Source organism: Sminthopsis crassicaudata, chromosome 6, assembly GCF_048593235.1.
Source record: "Sminthopsis crassicaudata isolate SCR6 chromosome 6, ASM4859323v1, whole genome shotgun sequence".
Taxonomy (NCBI): Eukaryota; Metazoa; Chordata; class Mammalia; order Dasyuromorphia; family Dasyuridae; genus Sminthopsis; species Sminthopsis crassicaudata.
In genome coordinates, this window is record NC_133622.1 from 246,174,278 (window position 1) to 246,191,253 (window position 16,976).

At 34.8% G+C, this 16,976-nt stretch overlaps 1 protein-coding gene across 1 annotated transcript; it reads left to right on the forward strand.

The window, feature by feature from the left end:
• Window positions 1–11,935: 11,935 nt before the first annotated feature.
• LOC141547571 (olfactory receptor 14I1-like) lies at window positions 11,936–12,862 on the forward strand. The gene has a single exon (XM_074275958.1). The coding sequence runs from the start codon at window positions 11,936–11,938 to the stop codon at window positions 12,860–12,862; it is 927 nt and encodes a 308-aa protein (XP_074132059.1).
• The last annotated feature ends 4,114 nt before the right edge of the window (window positions 12,863–16,976 follow it).

Genomic DNA, 16,976 nt, shown 5'->3' on the forward strand with positions numbered 1-16,976 from the left:
GAAGTGGAAGAATGTGCATTGGTGCTGTAAAATGTGCAAGGTGATACATTAGGTCATGTAGAAATGACACCAAAAATCATATCAATGAGGAAATAACTCTTTAGGTAAAATATTACATTGGGTAGAATGAATTGGTATTATTTTAGTGTAACTTTGAACCACTCTGTAACTGGTCATTTTCTGTAGTGGAATATTTATGATTCTAGCCCATGTCTTTGGGCAACTGTGTCCTCAGAGGAATGGATGAAACACTCATTGATCCCATGAGGGAACAGTAGATTAGCTTAACTAAAAGCAGCCATCAGGATGATTGTGTTGTTTCTACTCTTGATATGAATCTTGTCTTATCACTTCCATTTCATGTTTTTGTTTCTCTTTATCTTTAGGATGATAATGATCTTTTTTTTCTTTGCATGTTAAAAATATATTCCTCATTCCAAGTATGTAACGAGCTGTCGTCTCTAGAAGCTGCTGGATCGCTCTCTGGGAAGAGATCTGCTGTGTCCTTTACTCAAATCTCTCCGACAGATTCTTCTTCCTGTAACGAACCGTTGTCTCCAGGCAGTTGCTGTTAACTCTTGTCCAAAGAAGTGACTTCCCTTCCTGCAGAGAGCCCCGTCAAGCCTGATGCAATTCAGAGTCTTCCTTCTTGAATCCTGGCTCTGAATCTCCTCCAGCTCTTATCCTTCTCCAGGCCGATCTGCTCTCTGCGCCCAGTGCTGTCTCTTTTTATCCTCCCAGAGAATGGGCGTGGGATAATGCAAGGGCTTCTGGGAAGAACCACCCCAGCCAATGAGCTTGCCCCCTCTATCAAGTCAACCTGAGTTCTCACCTTGTAATTGTCCAGAAAACCTGAATTCTCACCTTGTCACCATCCAGACAACCTCAGTTCTCACCTAGTAATCCCAACATCTCCCCCTTTCTTTTGATTTAGAACATAGGACAGTCATGACCTTGAAACATAAATCCATCAATATGGGAAGTATTACAGATAATTACATAAATTACATAAGCACATAGTAACATAGTAACATAACACATGCTAGAAGTATATAACATAATCATAATCATAAATTGAAAATTTATAAATGTCCATAAGTCCATTGTCCATTAGTCTCATCTTGTGTGAGGAAGTCCAATGATTCCTGCTGGTTTTTTAAAGTTCTTTAACAGTCTTCTTATTATCCATGCTCTTTCAGTGTCAGATGTTTCTTAGATCTTCTCCTTTATTTTGAGGTCTTTCTCTTTTTCTGTCTCTCTCTGATGGATAAGGCGAATATGACTCGTTGGCACCCATCTGATTCCTTCTCCTGCTGAAGAAATACAAGCAAACCCTCTCTCCCAGGCAGTTAACCTATCTAATTTCCTTCTATTTACCACTTTCTAAATCTCTTCTCATCATCTGACAATTACATTGGAGTTGTTTGCACTGGGCACAGCCCTGTTGGTTTAAAAGGCCTGTATTCTCCCCAAGTGTAATCCATTTTTGCAATCTGATTGCCTTTTGACTGACTTATCAGGTAATCCCTTTCTGCCATGTGATTGCTTCTCTGCTGATTGATTAAATCAGAGTCCTGGCCTTCTAAAGGTTCTTTGGGTGTAACATCAGCTGCCATCATGCCCCAAGTCTTTTTTGCCTGGGGCCCTGGACCTGGGCCCCTCATCCCATTTCCCTGAATTATTCTACACTCTGATGCCCAATGGAGTCCTCTGTTGCATTTTGGACATGGGGTTTTAGGTCTTCTCTCACCCTGTCTTCTCACTGTATCTCCATACCTACACTGAGCTCTTAGATGTCCAATTTTTCCACATTGAAAACATCTCCGAGTTTCTCTAGAAGGCCCTTGCCAGGAGGGACCCTGTCTTTCCACATTCATCATTGTCCGGGTGTAAAAAGCATTTGTTCCCACTGTAGCACAGCGTCTTATGATCTCCTCTAAAGGAGCATCTTTGTCTAATCCCCATATAATTCTTTTGCAAATCTCATTGGCATTTTCCTTAGCCAGATGTCTGGTCATTATTTCTGTAGCTGAATTTTCTCCAATAGTTCTTTTGACAGCAGTTTGCAAACGTCCCACAAAATCTGCAAAAGGTTCATTGGGACCTTGCTGTATTTTAGTGAAAGCCTCTCCACGATCTTTCTGTCCAGGAAGGACACCCCAAGCTTTTATTGCAGCCTTAGCAATTTGTTCATATATTGTCATGGTATAATTAATCTGTTCCGAATTCTCTCCATATTGACCTTCACCAGCTAAGTGCTCAAAAGTGAATTGTGTGTTAACTCCTATTTCCAAATTGCATCTGACTTGAATTTTACATAATTCATGAAATTCCGCAAGCCATAATAAATTTTCTCCAGGCTCCAGACATGTCCTTGCTATGGATTTCCAATCATTCGGGGTTAGGACTTCATAAGACAAACCATCTAGTAACATTTTGACATAAGCTGATGTAGCCCCATAAAGGGTACAACCTTTTTTCAAATCCTTAATTGTATTCAAATCTAAAGGTGCATATCTTCTCCTTTTTTTACCTACAGAGTCAGTATTTTCAATCACAGGATATGCATGTATAAAATCACTTATATCCTGTCCTTCTCTCTTAGCTTTAACCAATGCTTTTTCTAATCTTGTCATAGGCTTAGGCTTCTTCACAGGCAATTCTGTTTGTGTTTCTGCCTCTTCCCCTCTTTCTTCCTCCATCTCTGAAGGTGGGGTTGATGTGGGCCTGTCAATAATCTGTTCTCTAGGCAGGGTTGAAGCTTCTTCAAGAGAATCATACCATAATTCCTCATTTAAATCCTCTTGCTCTAGGGAAAGATCTTGATCTTTCCTTTTTTCCTCACACTTCCTCCTCTGTTCATTTTTAGAACTTTTCCTTCTCCTACAACTTGCTTGATAGTTTAAGGCTAATTGAACTATGTTGTAGATATAAAATACTTCTGCAGAAATTGAACGAGGCCCATTTTTTGCTTGAAATTCTTTCATTTCATATCCCACTAGCTTCCATTTATCTACATCTATTTTTTCTTCCTCTAAGAACCAAGGGGATGTGCGTCTTAATGCAGCCAAGAGTTTAGCAATCTGTACCCAGGTTACAAGTAAACTCTGCTCCTCAATTATGTTGATTATACTCTCTATAGTACCACTCCTGAATGGAGCTGAGGTTGCGTCTGGGGCTGAGGTTGAGTCGGCTGAGGTCCAGGGATTGAATATAGCTAACATCTGCCCCATTTCAGCTATAAGAGATTCCTGGTTTAGCCCTTAACAAGTTAAGTTCCTTATTTATCTATTAGCACGCTCACTTAATCTTTAACAAAGTTTCCTCGTTACTCACGGTTCTGGGTCAGAGAGACTGAGATCTAGATCGGAAGCTTTTCCACTGGAATCAGGACTGTGTCTGTCCCTGTTCGGGCGCCAAATTGCAAAGGTCTGGTCTAGCTCTTCTTGTCAGAATAAGCAAAAGTCCTTGCCCCACGTTGGGCGCCAATTGTAACGAGCTGTCGTCTCTAGAAGCTGCTGGATCGCTCTCTGGGAAGAGATCTGCTGTGTCTAATCAAATCTCTCCGACAGATTCTTCTTCCTGTAACGAACCGTTGTCTCCAGGCAGTTGCTGTTAACTCTTGTCCAAAGAAGTGACTTCCCTTCCTGCAGAGAGCCCCGTCAAGCCTGATGCAATTCAGAGTCTTCCTTCTTGAATCCTGGCTCTGAATCTCCTCCAGCTCTTATCCTTCTCCAGGCCGATCTGCTCTCTGCGCCCAGTGCTGTCTCTTTTTATCCTCCCAGAGAATGGGCGTGGGATAATGCAAGGGCTTCTGGGAAGAACCACCCCAGCCAATGAGCTTGCCCCCTCTATCAAGTCAACCTGAGTTCTCACCTTGTAATTGTCCAGAAAACCTGAATTCTCACCTTGTCACCATCCAGACAACCTCAGTTCTCACCTAGTAATCCCAACACAAGTAGAAATAAATAGGCACACGTACATTTACAATTCATTCATTTAAACATGCATGTGCAATACCTACACATGTGCACACACATGTGTTTGCATGCTCTAGTTTTCTGGGTAGGAATTTAAACTTTTTGTTTCTTATTTGTTCATTTGTAAAATGACATGGTTGGCTTGATGAACTCTATTTCCTCTAAGGTTTTTAGCCATGATTTTGCCAAAATTTTTCCTCATACCTTAAGCTGGAATTAATATTCAATACTTTTAACTTTATACATTGTCTTTTTTAGGTATGTATTACATTAATTTTCCATTACACCTACATGAATAAATGCCTTATGTATCTTGGTGGATTCTCTCTTCACTTTCCCAATCACATACATCTAGGTCAAGTGGTACAAATAATGGTTGTCTTGAAGTGATCGTGTGTACTTCAATTACCACTGTATGAAGTTACTATTATACAAAATATGCTGATTGGCTTCTAATTCAGGGAAAATATCTTGTCTGAAGTTAAAAATGCAACTACTTCAGGGATTTGTACTAATTAGGGCTTTGTTAAATTCCATATAAGAAAGATATTTTCATCGTTGTCTTTATATTCCTAGGACTTTTATAAAGCATAGAATAAGCATTTTATAATTTATTGTATATTAATTTGAAATTTCTTGAGAACTGAAGCCTTTTTTATTTAACTTTATATACACCTATCACTACTACTTAACCTAAAATCTCTTTCATGGGAGACTATTGATGAAAATTAATTATTTGGAGAAGATAGAAAGAGAAGGGAGAGAGAGAGAGAGAGAGAAGGGAGAGAGAGAAGGGAGAGAGAGAGAGAGAGAGACAGAGAGAGAGAGAGTGAGAGACAGAGACAGAGACAGACAAAGAGAGTGCAGTGAATGGATGGACAGAGAAGAGGCCTTTTTAAAATGCTCATGAGTTAAGTGGCAATGTAATGTAGGGACTCCCCTTAGCTCTCCCAAATTCCCTTCCAAACAACTTTAAAGTAAAGCATAAAATTTGAGCCTAAAAGGCATAAATGACAAAAAAATCAGGATAAAAGAATTTTCCATCCTGAGGTTGGAGAGGAGATTTGCAGTAAAGATTTCATAGGAGTGATGGTTAGGCTTGGAATGCAGTGTAGACTGCAATTTGGAAACCAACAGTGGGCCATGGGATTTGCTGTTTTTTTCCCTAGGTTTGGGAATAAGAACTCTAGCAAAATTTTTTGGGAAAACTGAAAAGCTTTTTTTTTTTTTTTTTTTTTTTTTTGCCAAAAGCTCATTATAGAACATATCATCTCCCAAGATAAAGTAAAAATGGGTACCTGATTTTGTCACAAAAGTTTATTGGATCAACAAATTACAGGAGCATGGAATATTTTACTTGTCAAATCTTTAGAGAAGTGAAGAATTTATGACTAAGATATAAATAACTTTATGAAATTCAAAATGGACAAATTATATTATATTAAATTAAATTTTTTTTGCACAAACAAAATAAATGCAACTAAGATTATGAGAAAAACAGAAAATTGGGAGATAATTTTTACTACTGGTGTTTCTGTGAAAGGCCTCATGTATAATGCATGTAATGAGGTGAATCAAATTGATAAGAATATAAATCCTTCCCCCATTAATAAATAGTGAAAGGTATGAACAATTTTCACATGAAGAAGTTAAAGCTATTTATAGTCATATGAAAATACTCTATATCACTATTGCTTAAAAACATGCAAATTAAAACAACACTGAGGTATCATTTAACACCTCGTAGATTGACTCATGATAGAAAAGGAAAATGATAACAGGTGGATGTGCAGAGAAAAGGAGGATACTTTAGGCAGTATTAGCTGAGATGTGAACTGAAATGACAAATTTGAAGAACATTTTTGAAGTATGACTAAAGGGCTATAAAACTATGAGTACCCTTTGTTCTAGCATTATAATTATTTGGTCTATATCCCAAATAGATTTAAAGAAAGGAGCAAGAGGAAGGACTTATTTATATAAAAATATTTATGTTGGCTCTGTCTATGTTGATAAAGAATTTGAAAGGCCCATCAATAGTGGAACGATTTAAGCAGTATATAATTGTAAAAAAAAAATAAAATAATGATAATGTTAGAAAAACCTGGAACTACTTATATACAAAGTTAACTGAACAGAATCATGAGAACATTGGACACAGTAAAATGAATAATATTAAAGTGGAAAAGCATGGGACTATGAGAAATAATCTTGAATCTTTGTAGTTAGAAGTTTATTATTGTTCTTCACTGCCTATTGCAGATGGTAGTTTTAACAACCCAGATGTACTGTCCTGAATGATTTTGATGCCCTGATAAGCTTAAAGAAATACTGCTTGTTGCTGCTTGGGAATGACCCTCTTAGAGTAGTAACTTTTTGCCTCCTGTTTAGAATAGAAATTCTTTTATTATGACAAATGTATCAAGAAACATTTTGATGTCTCTCTCTCTTCTTTCTATATATATATGGCCCTGAGGCCACTCATGACTGATCCCTCCAGGCTTGGTGTTGGGGAATCAGTCCTGGCCAGAAATAAATGCTCTTAAAACTTCATTATTTTGATTGCCCTGTTTTTCTCTCACCTGGGTACTTCAATATAAGATGATCAACTGTGCTATACTCAACAATATAATGATCCAAGACAATTTTCTATGGACCTGTGATGAAAAATGCAATACACATCTAAAGAAAGAAATGAATGAAGATTAAAGTAGGCAATTTTTGTCCTTTTTTGGTTTCTATTTTCTTTCACAAAATTATTAACACAAATATATTTTTCATAATCACAAATATATAAATTATATGAAATTGTTTATCATCTCAGGGAGAAGTTATTAATTAGAGGAAGGAAGAGAATTGGGAAGTTAAAAAAATTTAAAAATTAGTGCTAAAATTGTTTTTACATGTAATTGGGAAAAATAAGATAATAGAGAAAAAACAAAAATCTGAAGTCTGATGTGTATATCTATCTATCTATCTATCTATCTATCTATCTATCTATCTATCTATATGTCCAGGATCATGTGAATCTTTGGGCAATTATATTGTGGTATAATATAGTGGCACTGGTGTAAAAGGCAAACAAATTGTTTTAACTTGTTGAAGTTGATTAAATATCTAAAATGAACATTAAATAAGAGAGCAGCTATCTTAGAGAATGTCACAATCTAATATCCAACTCCCTAGGAAAGAGGAAATATATCTGAGAGGGATTCATCTCTGTTTATATCTAGCAGATAATCAAGAGGATCAAGAATCTATTGGTTCTGGTCTACCCAAATACCAACATTTGTTTAGCCCTTCCACAACCATTGGTTTTCCAATTGTTTGAGAATTTTGTCAGAATTTGTCAGAAGAACTTATCTGAAATAACAGAATGCATGGTTATTAATAGCATGAAAAAATTACAAACCTGACAATGATATAAATGCAAAAAAAGGGTGAACTTTTTAAGACTGAAATCGATTTATCATTTTTTAGCTGTGTGCAACTCTCCACGACTCATTTGCATTTTTCTTGGCAAAGATGCTGGAGTGGTTTGCCATTTCATTTTCCAGTTCATTTAATAGATGAGGATCTGAGGCAAACAAGATTATGTGAGTGGAAAATTGAGGAAATAATCAGGTTTTTTTCAGTTACTTTTCAGTTTCAGTCACTCTTTGTGACCCAATTTTTGTGTTTTCTTGCTCAGGTTACTGAAGGGATTTGCCATTTCCTTCTCCAGCTTATTTTTCAGATGAGTGAGAAAAACAGGGTTAAGTGACTTGTTTAGGTTTACACAGCTAGTAAAAATATAAAGTTAGGTTTGAACTTGGAAATTTGAGTCTTCTTTTCTCCACGCCAGCAATAAATCTCCTATGTCATCAAGTTGTTCTGACATCAAGTTCTCTGGAAAAGGCAAAATTAGATGATATATTTGGAATTACAAGTAGTGGAAAATTTAAATGTGTTAATAACTTTTAAAATTGTGAGTTGTTTTATTTATTAATTTATAAAATGAGATATTGATGAGACTGTTGTTATTCAGTCATTTTTTCATATGGGTGATATGAAAAAATTTTCTAGTTCACTGTAGATTAAAGAAATGCAACGAAAACCCTCAAACATTGAGGAACCATATCAGGTTAACTAACACGATAGAAAAACAAATGCAGGAAGGAATATGGAAAGATAGAGATACAATGTACTATTGGTTCCACCATTCTAGGAAATCATTTGTAGCTATGCTTAAAAGTCTATACGATTGTGAAAGCTATCAATTTCACTTCTCGTCCTATTTCACAAAGAGATCAAAGAAAAAAAAATACTATAGATCTATGCAAACATATTTATAGTAGGCATCTTTGTGATGGCAAAGAATTAGATATTAAGAGGATGCTGTCAATCGAGGAGTATTGCATTATATGATTTTGATGGAATACTATTGTTCTGTAAGAAAAGATTAGAAAGATGGTTTCAAGGGGGAAAACCATGGAGTAACTTGTATGGATTAATATAGTGAGCTGAGTGGAATCAGAAAACAGGAATTTTCCAAAAAATATTTATTTTTAACATTTAAATTTTAACTTCTCTACTACTTATATTTAATAATAGAATGCATGATAAGCAGTAGCAGTACATTTTATGGCTGATATTTTAATGAGGCTAAAGGGAGAACATTTTTCATCATGTTGCTTAAAAATATATTCTATTTTATCTAATTATTCTCAAGGGTTGGGTCAGAGGATCCATAGTATTCAAGAATATGATGCTATTTACATTGAATACTCTGGTGATTTCTCAGCACCTTCTCTAAAAGACACTGGGCAATCAACATATTTTACTAATTCGACAACATAAGAATCATCAAAATCTCCACAATGCCTGCAGAGTTGAATAGCTCGCCATGCTTTTGAGTCTTTAAATGAGAATAGAATGTATTGGTGAGGGAAGTGATAGTTTTGAGATTCATTTTAGAATTATAAGTAAATAGTACATCGACAATGACAACATACACTGGAACATACACATATCAAAACAAGTTACTCAGGTACTGTCCTTTTCATGATGGTTACAATTATTTTTCTTTGCTGATTCTTTTGTGTGAAAGGCATTTTAGCTTCACAGTGTGAATAGTATGTTAGGTTGGAATTAAGACCTTAGCCTGAATTCTGTTTCTGACTCTTCTGATCTGTGTAATCTTTTTGACTTCCCTTTGAGATTTTCTTATATGTATCAGTTGCACAAGCTTATTTGCTTAACCTAGCTGTAACATGTGCATAGTATAATCTTTGTAGCTCACAAAGTTATTCCGAGACTTCATCGGAGATGATATATATCTATAACTATATATCTATATAAAACATACTTTGGGAATATGAAAAATTCCATGGAAACATGAGTCATATGGTTCTTATCTATGATCATAGACTCCAGTCTACCTTCCATTAATTGGAAAATTGTAATACTGATCACAAGGAGTGTTGAGCAAGAGGGACAATTTCTTGTTACACTTTGTCTATAATTTAAACTTTGTCATAGAGCACTCCAGAAATCACTGGAGCACATAGGAGCTGTGTATAAGTTCTAACTTCACTTCTTTGTTACTATCTATCTAATCTTTTACTTACCTCTTTTTATATAGATACATATATATACACATAAATACATGAGTATATAAACACTCTTTCTTTTATATAAACACAATTTATTATAGCTATACATGTAAGATACAATTATGTATATGTAGATACACACTCACATATCTGTACATCTGCATATCATTACATCAATACCTCAGTTATATTCTTTCATATTTATTTCCTATTATCTATCTCTTTATATGTTTATTTAGATATCCACATATCCTTCTGTCTCTAACTATATTTCTCCATCTTTGCCTCTACCTTTATCTTTGTCTTATTCTATCTACATTGGTAGACAAAGTTTTCTCTCCAGCAGGTATCTGTAGACATAGAATCACCCTGACATTTCTAATTCCTTTTCTCAATTGATTAGCTCTTTCATTAGTTCATGCTTATAATAGCTGAGCTGGGGAGATAGATTCCATTCAAATGGTAAGAAATAGTATGCTGAGAATATAAGAATCATAAATATTAGCTCTGTTAAGGGCAGTATAGCATTCATTTTATAGATAATAGGACAGATTCTCAGAGGAAGCAAGAAGCCAGAGATGAAAAGGTGACCCTAAAGGTGAAATGCATAGAAGGGAGTAAAACTAGCTTTGAAAATTAGATCTCCTGAATTCCTAGTTCTAGTTTCTCATCATTGAATCAGATGGAAAGCATATATTACCCTTAGCCTAGGTTTTCTCTGACTAAGGGAAAGGTCCCTTCACAAGAACAAAGAGAAACCTTATTCACAAATTTTTTTTTTCAGTGAATGAGGATTAAAAGGGAACATATTCAAGAAGAGCAAGGAACAAAAAATGTTCAAATTTATGGGCACAATTGGGACGTGTGTTTCTTTTACGAAAGCAGAGTCACTAATGGGTACAGTCTTAGCAAGAATGAGGAAGCACATCTGAAAAATAATATATTGACCAGTTGTTTTGTAAACTCAGAATCAGAGCTCTTGAAAAGCTTAGCAAGTGCAAAAAAAAAAAGGCTGCAAAAATGAGAATAACAAAGGAAATAAACAAAAATATGTGGAGCATTTTGGAAGAGATTTCATTTTTATTCTATCACATCCTTTTTAGTTTAAGTCCATGACAAATCTTAAACCATATGTATTGATTATTTGACTGGAGGATAAAGCAATTGAGCATCCAATAGCACTGCATAGCATTTCAGACTTAAAGTCAAGAAGACTCAATTTCATGAGTTCAAATCTTGCCTCAGATAATTATTGACAATGTGACCCTGGGCAAGTCATTTAACCCTATTTGTCTTAGTTCCTCATCTGTAAAATAAGCTGAAGAATGAAATGGCAACCTGTTGCAGTTTCTTTGCCAAGAAAAGCCCAAATTGGGTCATAGAATGTCAGAACTGAAAGATGATTTAACAGCAACAGAGTAATCCTTGTTAATGTTTTCATAGCTCTTTGTATTTATTTTTATAAGAATGAAACTACTTTTATAGAGAGAATAATTGGTTTCATATTCTGGCTTTGCTATTAATGGTTTTTGTTACTATGTACGAAACGTTGAATCATTTTGAGCTTTTGTGAAAAAATATTATCAATAAAATCAGCTTAATTTTAGTAAGGTTTTAATACTTTCAAACCACTTTTCTGGACACAAACCTATGAAATATGTATTAAAAGTGTTAAATTTTCCCTCATTTCATCTTTATCTCACTATCTATCCTGATCTATAAATAGATGTATGGATAGACATATAATTATGTATGTATATAGCTACATAGATGTGTGTATATAAATACATGTATTTATATGTGTAAATATGCATGTTCTCACATATCTGTATTTATGTTTGCATGTACATGCTCGAAAGCCATTTCTGACCTTAGTGGTGATAGTTTTCTTTATTATCTTTGTAATTCACTTTCCGAATTGTTCATCATATATAACTTCCTCTGATCATTTTGCAAGGCTAAGCTTTTAAAACTTGGTTCCAGAACTATTGGAATTAGCCTCATCATTTCTACACAAGCTTTGCTTTCAGCTGATTTTGACCTTAAAATACAGTGTAATTTTGCTTTTGCTCAAGTTTAATGGGACAAATTAGTTTCCAACTTCTAACTGAATACAGTTTTTTTTTCCTGAGGCTGGGGTTAAGTGACTTGCCCAGGGTCACACAGCTAGGAAGTGTTAAGTGTCTGAGACAGATTTGAACTCCGGTCCTCCTGAATTCAGGACTGGTGCTTTATCCACTGCACCAACTAGCTGCCCCTAACTGAATACAATTTTATTTCTTTCTTTCTTTTCAACAGTTTGGGCCTCCCTGATACTTAAACTTTTATTTGTTTTCAGTTAAATTACAGCACTGCAGTAGGATGAGCAACTTGTCAATCATCACAGAATTCCTCCTCATGGAGTTTTCCAGCACACGTGAGCTGCAGGTCTTACATGCTGTGCTGTTCCTGCTGATTTACCTGGCAGCCCTTCTGGGGAACCTTCTCACCTGTGCTGCAATTATCACTGACCCACACCTTCACTGTCCTATGTATTTTTTCCTGAGTAACTTATCCCTTGTGGATATCGGCAACATCTCTGTCACACTTCCTAAGTTCATTGTGAATTCCTTATGTGGCGTTCAGTCCCTGTCCCTCCTGGGATGTGCTGCCCAGATGTTCTTCTTTCTTTTCTTTGTAGTCACTGAGTTTGCTTTGCTTGTGGCCATGTCCTATGACCGCTTCATAGCCATCTGCCAGCCCCTCCACTATGGTATCATCATGACCCCAGCACGTTGTCTCTGGGCAGCAGCTGGCTCATGGCTCAGTGGGCTTCTTTATTCAGCTGTACACACAGGAAACATGTTCCGGCTGCCCTTCTCAGGTTCCAATGTGATCCACCAATTTTTCTGTGACATCCCTCATGTCTTGAAAGTTTCAACCTCTGATGTGTTTAATACTGAGTTTGTATTAATTGTAGTAAGCTTGTGCTGTTTGTTATGCTGCTTTGCCTTTTTAATCACAACCTATGCTCGCATTTTCTCCAGTGTGCTCAAGATTCCTTCTGTGGAAGGACGCTACAAGGCTATTTCCACATGCTCCCCTCAGTTGATAATCCTCATGTTATTTCTTGTGTCTGGAATGATTGCAGTCCTCAGGGAGGCATCAGACACATCACCTATCCAAAACCTTTTAATTGCAATGGCTTATACAACATTACCTCCCCTGCTGAACCCTCTCATCTATAGCCTGAGGAACCAGAAGGTCACAGCTGCCATGGGCAAGATGATCAAGAGAATGTTTTTTTAAAGAAAGAAATGTTGATCCATGAAAACACAAAGATGCTGAAGAATATGTTTGTTAAATATGTAAGGTGACACGAGGTAGCCTAAAACAGGGAGAAATGAACCAAGAATAATAGCCCACAGAAAATAGCCCTTTAGATGAAATGTTTCATGGGATGGAGTGAATCTATAATGTATTTTCATATAACCCAGACACATCCTACAAGGGGTTATTGTCTTTAGTGGAATTATCATGACATTAGCCCATCATCTTTGGGCAGTTGTGCCATCAAAAGAATGGAGGGAGCACTCATTGATTTCCCTCCCAGCCAATGGTAGATAAGCTTAACAAAAAGTATCCATAAAGATGGTTGTATTGTTCCCCTCTCCAACTCCTTTTCACCTTAGCATATTTCTTGTCTTTTCAGTGTCATACTTTTGCTTCCACCCATCTTTATAATTGTCCTCCTTTTTTGCATGTTGGATCTTCAAATATATATATTTATATATATATAATATATATACATATACATACAAACATTTCTATACATGTATGTATATATGCATACATAAGTATATACATACACATTAATTCTCTTACACATATACACTCATATATTTATGTAGAAGTTCCCTGGGAAGTTAAACTCTGTTTTGTAAATTGGCTTAGTTGTAAAATGAGAAGTTGGGCTTATTGACTACTATAGTACTTCTACCTCTATTTTGAAGTTATGATTTTTATCAAATCTTTGCTCCTTTGTAAATTGTAAGTCATCTTTCATTACACCTGCTTTTATGATTTATTTATCTTTTTTCTCCTCTGTGTTTGCTGCATTTTATTTTCTATTACATTTAGAAGTATAAATGCCTTATCTCTCCCGGTGGATCCTCTGTTCACTTTCCAATAGCATAAAATTAAGTCAATTGTTAAAAATAATGGCTTGCTTGAAGGGATAATGCATATTTAAGCTGTAATAATCTGAAATTACAATTATAAAAATGTAGTAATTGGTAATTGTAGTAAATTGTAGTTCAAGGGAAATATCTGATGTGAACTTAAAAAATGCAGCCACCTTAGAGGATTCATTAATTGTCCTCATTAGGACATTGTAAGCTCTTGATGGCAAAGACAATTTAATTTTTGCCTTTATATCCCTAGCCCCTAACACAGTTTTTTTAAAGCACACAGAAGTTGCTTAATAAATTATTATATATCAACTATAAGGATCTTGAGTACAGAAGCCTTCTTTTCTTTTTCTTTATATTTGCCTATCATCTAGCATAGCATCTCTTCCTTAGGAGTCAATTAATGAAAATGTTTCTAATTGAATAGCTGGAGGGAACAAGAGACAACAGAAGGAGAGAAGGGGATAGATACAGAGATATAGAGAGAAATAGATCCAGAGAGAGATAAAGAGACAAAGAGGCAGAGAGACAGAGAAAGACAGATACAAAGAAAAACAGAGACAGAGGCAGAGACAGAAGCAGAGACTAGAGACAGACTGACAAAGAAATATATACAGACACAGAGAAAGAGATAGAAAGACTGACAGATACAGATATAGACTGAGACAGAGACTGATAGAGATTGAGACAGAGAGATAAAAAGAGAGATTGTAGTATGAATGAATAGTTAAATAGATGGTTGAACAGTATAAAAATGTATTTCCTTTTTGCCTTCTAAAAAGTTGGGATGGCAGAATAAAGGCAAGAATTTAACTGAGATCTCCCAAAGTACCCTCCAAATGACTTTAAAATTATGCATAAAATTGAATTCTTTAGTAGTATAACCAGAAAAAAGTATAAAAGTATTTTTCAACCGCAGACTTGAGATTAGGTTGGCAAGAAAGACCTGCCTCACCAGTATGTTGGTGACTCCTGAAGTATAATGAAGTATAGATTGCACCTGGAACATCAAGAGTGAACCATGGGATTGGTTGCTTTATTCCTAGGTTTTGGGACAAGAACACCATATTTTACAAAATTTCTGGGAAAATGGCAAAGCATTTTGTCTGAAACTAGATATAGAGAAATGTCTCTCTTCATATACCAAGTTAAAGTGAAAATAGTACCTGATTGAAACATAATTTTATAAAGTATAGGTGAATAGAATATTTTACCTTTCAGATTTATGGAGGAAGGAAGAATTTATGATCTAACAAGAGATAGATAACATTATGAATGACAAAACAGATGATTTAGATTACATTAAATTAAAATATTTTTGCACAAACAAAACCAATGCAACCCAAGATTAGGAGGAAAGAAGAGAAATGGGAAACAATTTTTACAGTCTTTGTTTTTGAAAAAGGCCTCATTTCTAAAATATATTGAGAACTGAATCAAATTCATAAGAAAACAAATCTTTTCCCCATTGACAAAGGATCAAAGGTTTGTATGTGAAGAAATTAAAGTTATGTATATTTGTATGAAAAAATATTCTAATTCACTATTGATTAGAAAAATGCAAATAAAAATAATTTTGAAATACCACTTCATACCTAATAGGAATTTGCCATTTTAAAATTTTTTATTATTTTAATTTAAATTTATTATTATTATTGCATGAATCTAATAGGTTGACTCATATGATGGAAAAGGAAAATGATAATAGGTTGGATGGGATGAGAAAAAATTGGGATATCAATGTAGTTAGTTGAGTTGTGAACTCAATGTGACAGTTTTGGAAAGCAACTTGGAAGTATGCCTAAAGTATTATAAAACTCTGCATACCCTTTGATCTGGCAACACCACTATAAGGTCTATATCATAAGGAGATGACAATATAAGGGAGAATGGGAAGGACTAATTTGTATAAGATATTCATGGCAACTCTTTTTGTAGTGGCAGAGAATTGAAAATTTTCAGCAATAGGGGAATAGTTGAACAAGTTGTGGTTTATAATTGGAAAAAAAAGCAATGAATAGGAAAACCTGGAAATACTTACATGAACTGATGCAAAATGAAGTGAACAGATCCAGAAGAATGGATATACAGTATATAGTATACAGCAAAGGACTACTATAACATGATCAAGTGTTAATAACTTAGCTGTACTCAACAATACAATGATCAAAGTCAATTTCCAAAGGACTATATGAGTCTGAATGCAGATGAAAGCCTACTATTTTTCACTTTATTTCTTTTGTGTATTTTTTTTTATTCTGTGTTTTCCTTCACAACATAACTAATACTGAAGTGTTTTTCACTTTTACATATAGGACACACATAAAATTTATATGAAATTTCTTATCTTCCCAGGGAAAAGAGACAGAAGGTAGTGAGAGAGAATTGGGAACTAAAATTATTTATTTATTTTTTATTTTTTTATTATATATATTTTTTATAATATCCCTTGTATTCATTTTTCCAAATTATCCCCCCCTCCCTCTACTCCCTCCCCCCGGTGACAGGCAATCCCATACATTTTACATGTGTTACAATATAACCTAGATACAATACATGTGTGTAAATACCATAAAATTATTTTTTAAAAATTCTTGTTAAACATATATTAGATTATTTACTGTTTTAGGATAAGTTTGAGGGGAGGGAAGGGAGGAAAAAAATGAGAACACCAGATGTTGCAAGAGTGAATGTTGAAAACTATGCGCATATTTTGAAAATAAAAAGCTAAAAAAATTCTTGTTAAAATTGTTTTTACATATAATTGGAAAAAATAAAAGATCATTAAAGCAAAAAACAAAAATCAGAAGTCTGATGTATATTCACCCATGACCATGTATAACATTGGCTATTATATTGTGACATAATATAGTGGCTCTAAAAGGCAAGCAAATTATTTTTATTTGTTGAGGCTGATTAAATATCTAAAATTGTCAGAAAGCAAGAGAGAGCAGCAAACTTAGAGAAGATCACTCCTTAATATTCAATTTCCTTTCTAGAAAAGAGGAAAGGTCTGAGAGATTCCTTTTCTAGAGGGAAAGGGAGCAGAGAGGATCAAGAACTAATTGGTTCTATCCAATTTAAATATCACCATTTGTTTAGCTTTTTCATAGTCAATGGATTTTCAATCTTTTGCTGCTACAAGTGTTGCTAGAATGACTTACCTGAAATAATAGGATGCATGATAAAAGCTGTACCATAATAGAAACATTACATTGACAACAAAATAAATT

Bases quoted from the DNA above. Each gene is read 5' to 3' on its own strand.
- LOC141547571 (XM_074275958.1), top strand. From the start codon at position 11,936: ATGAGCAACTTGTCAATCATCACAGAATTCCTCCTCATGGAGTTTTCC.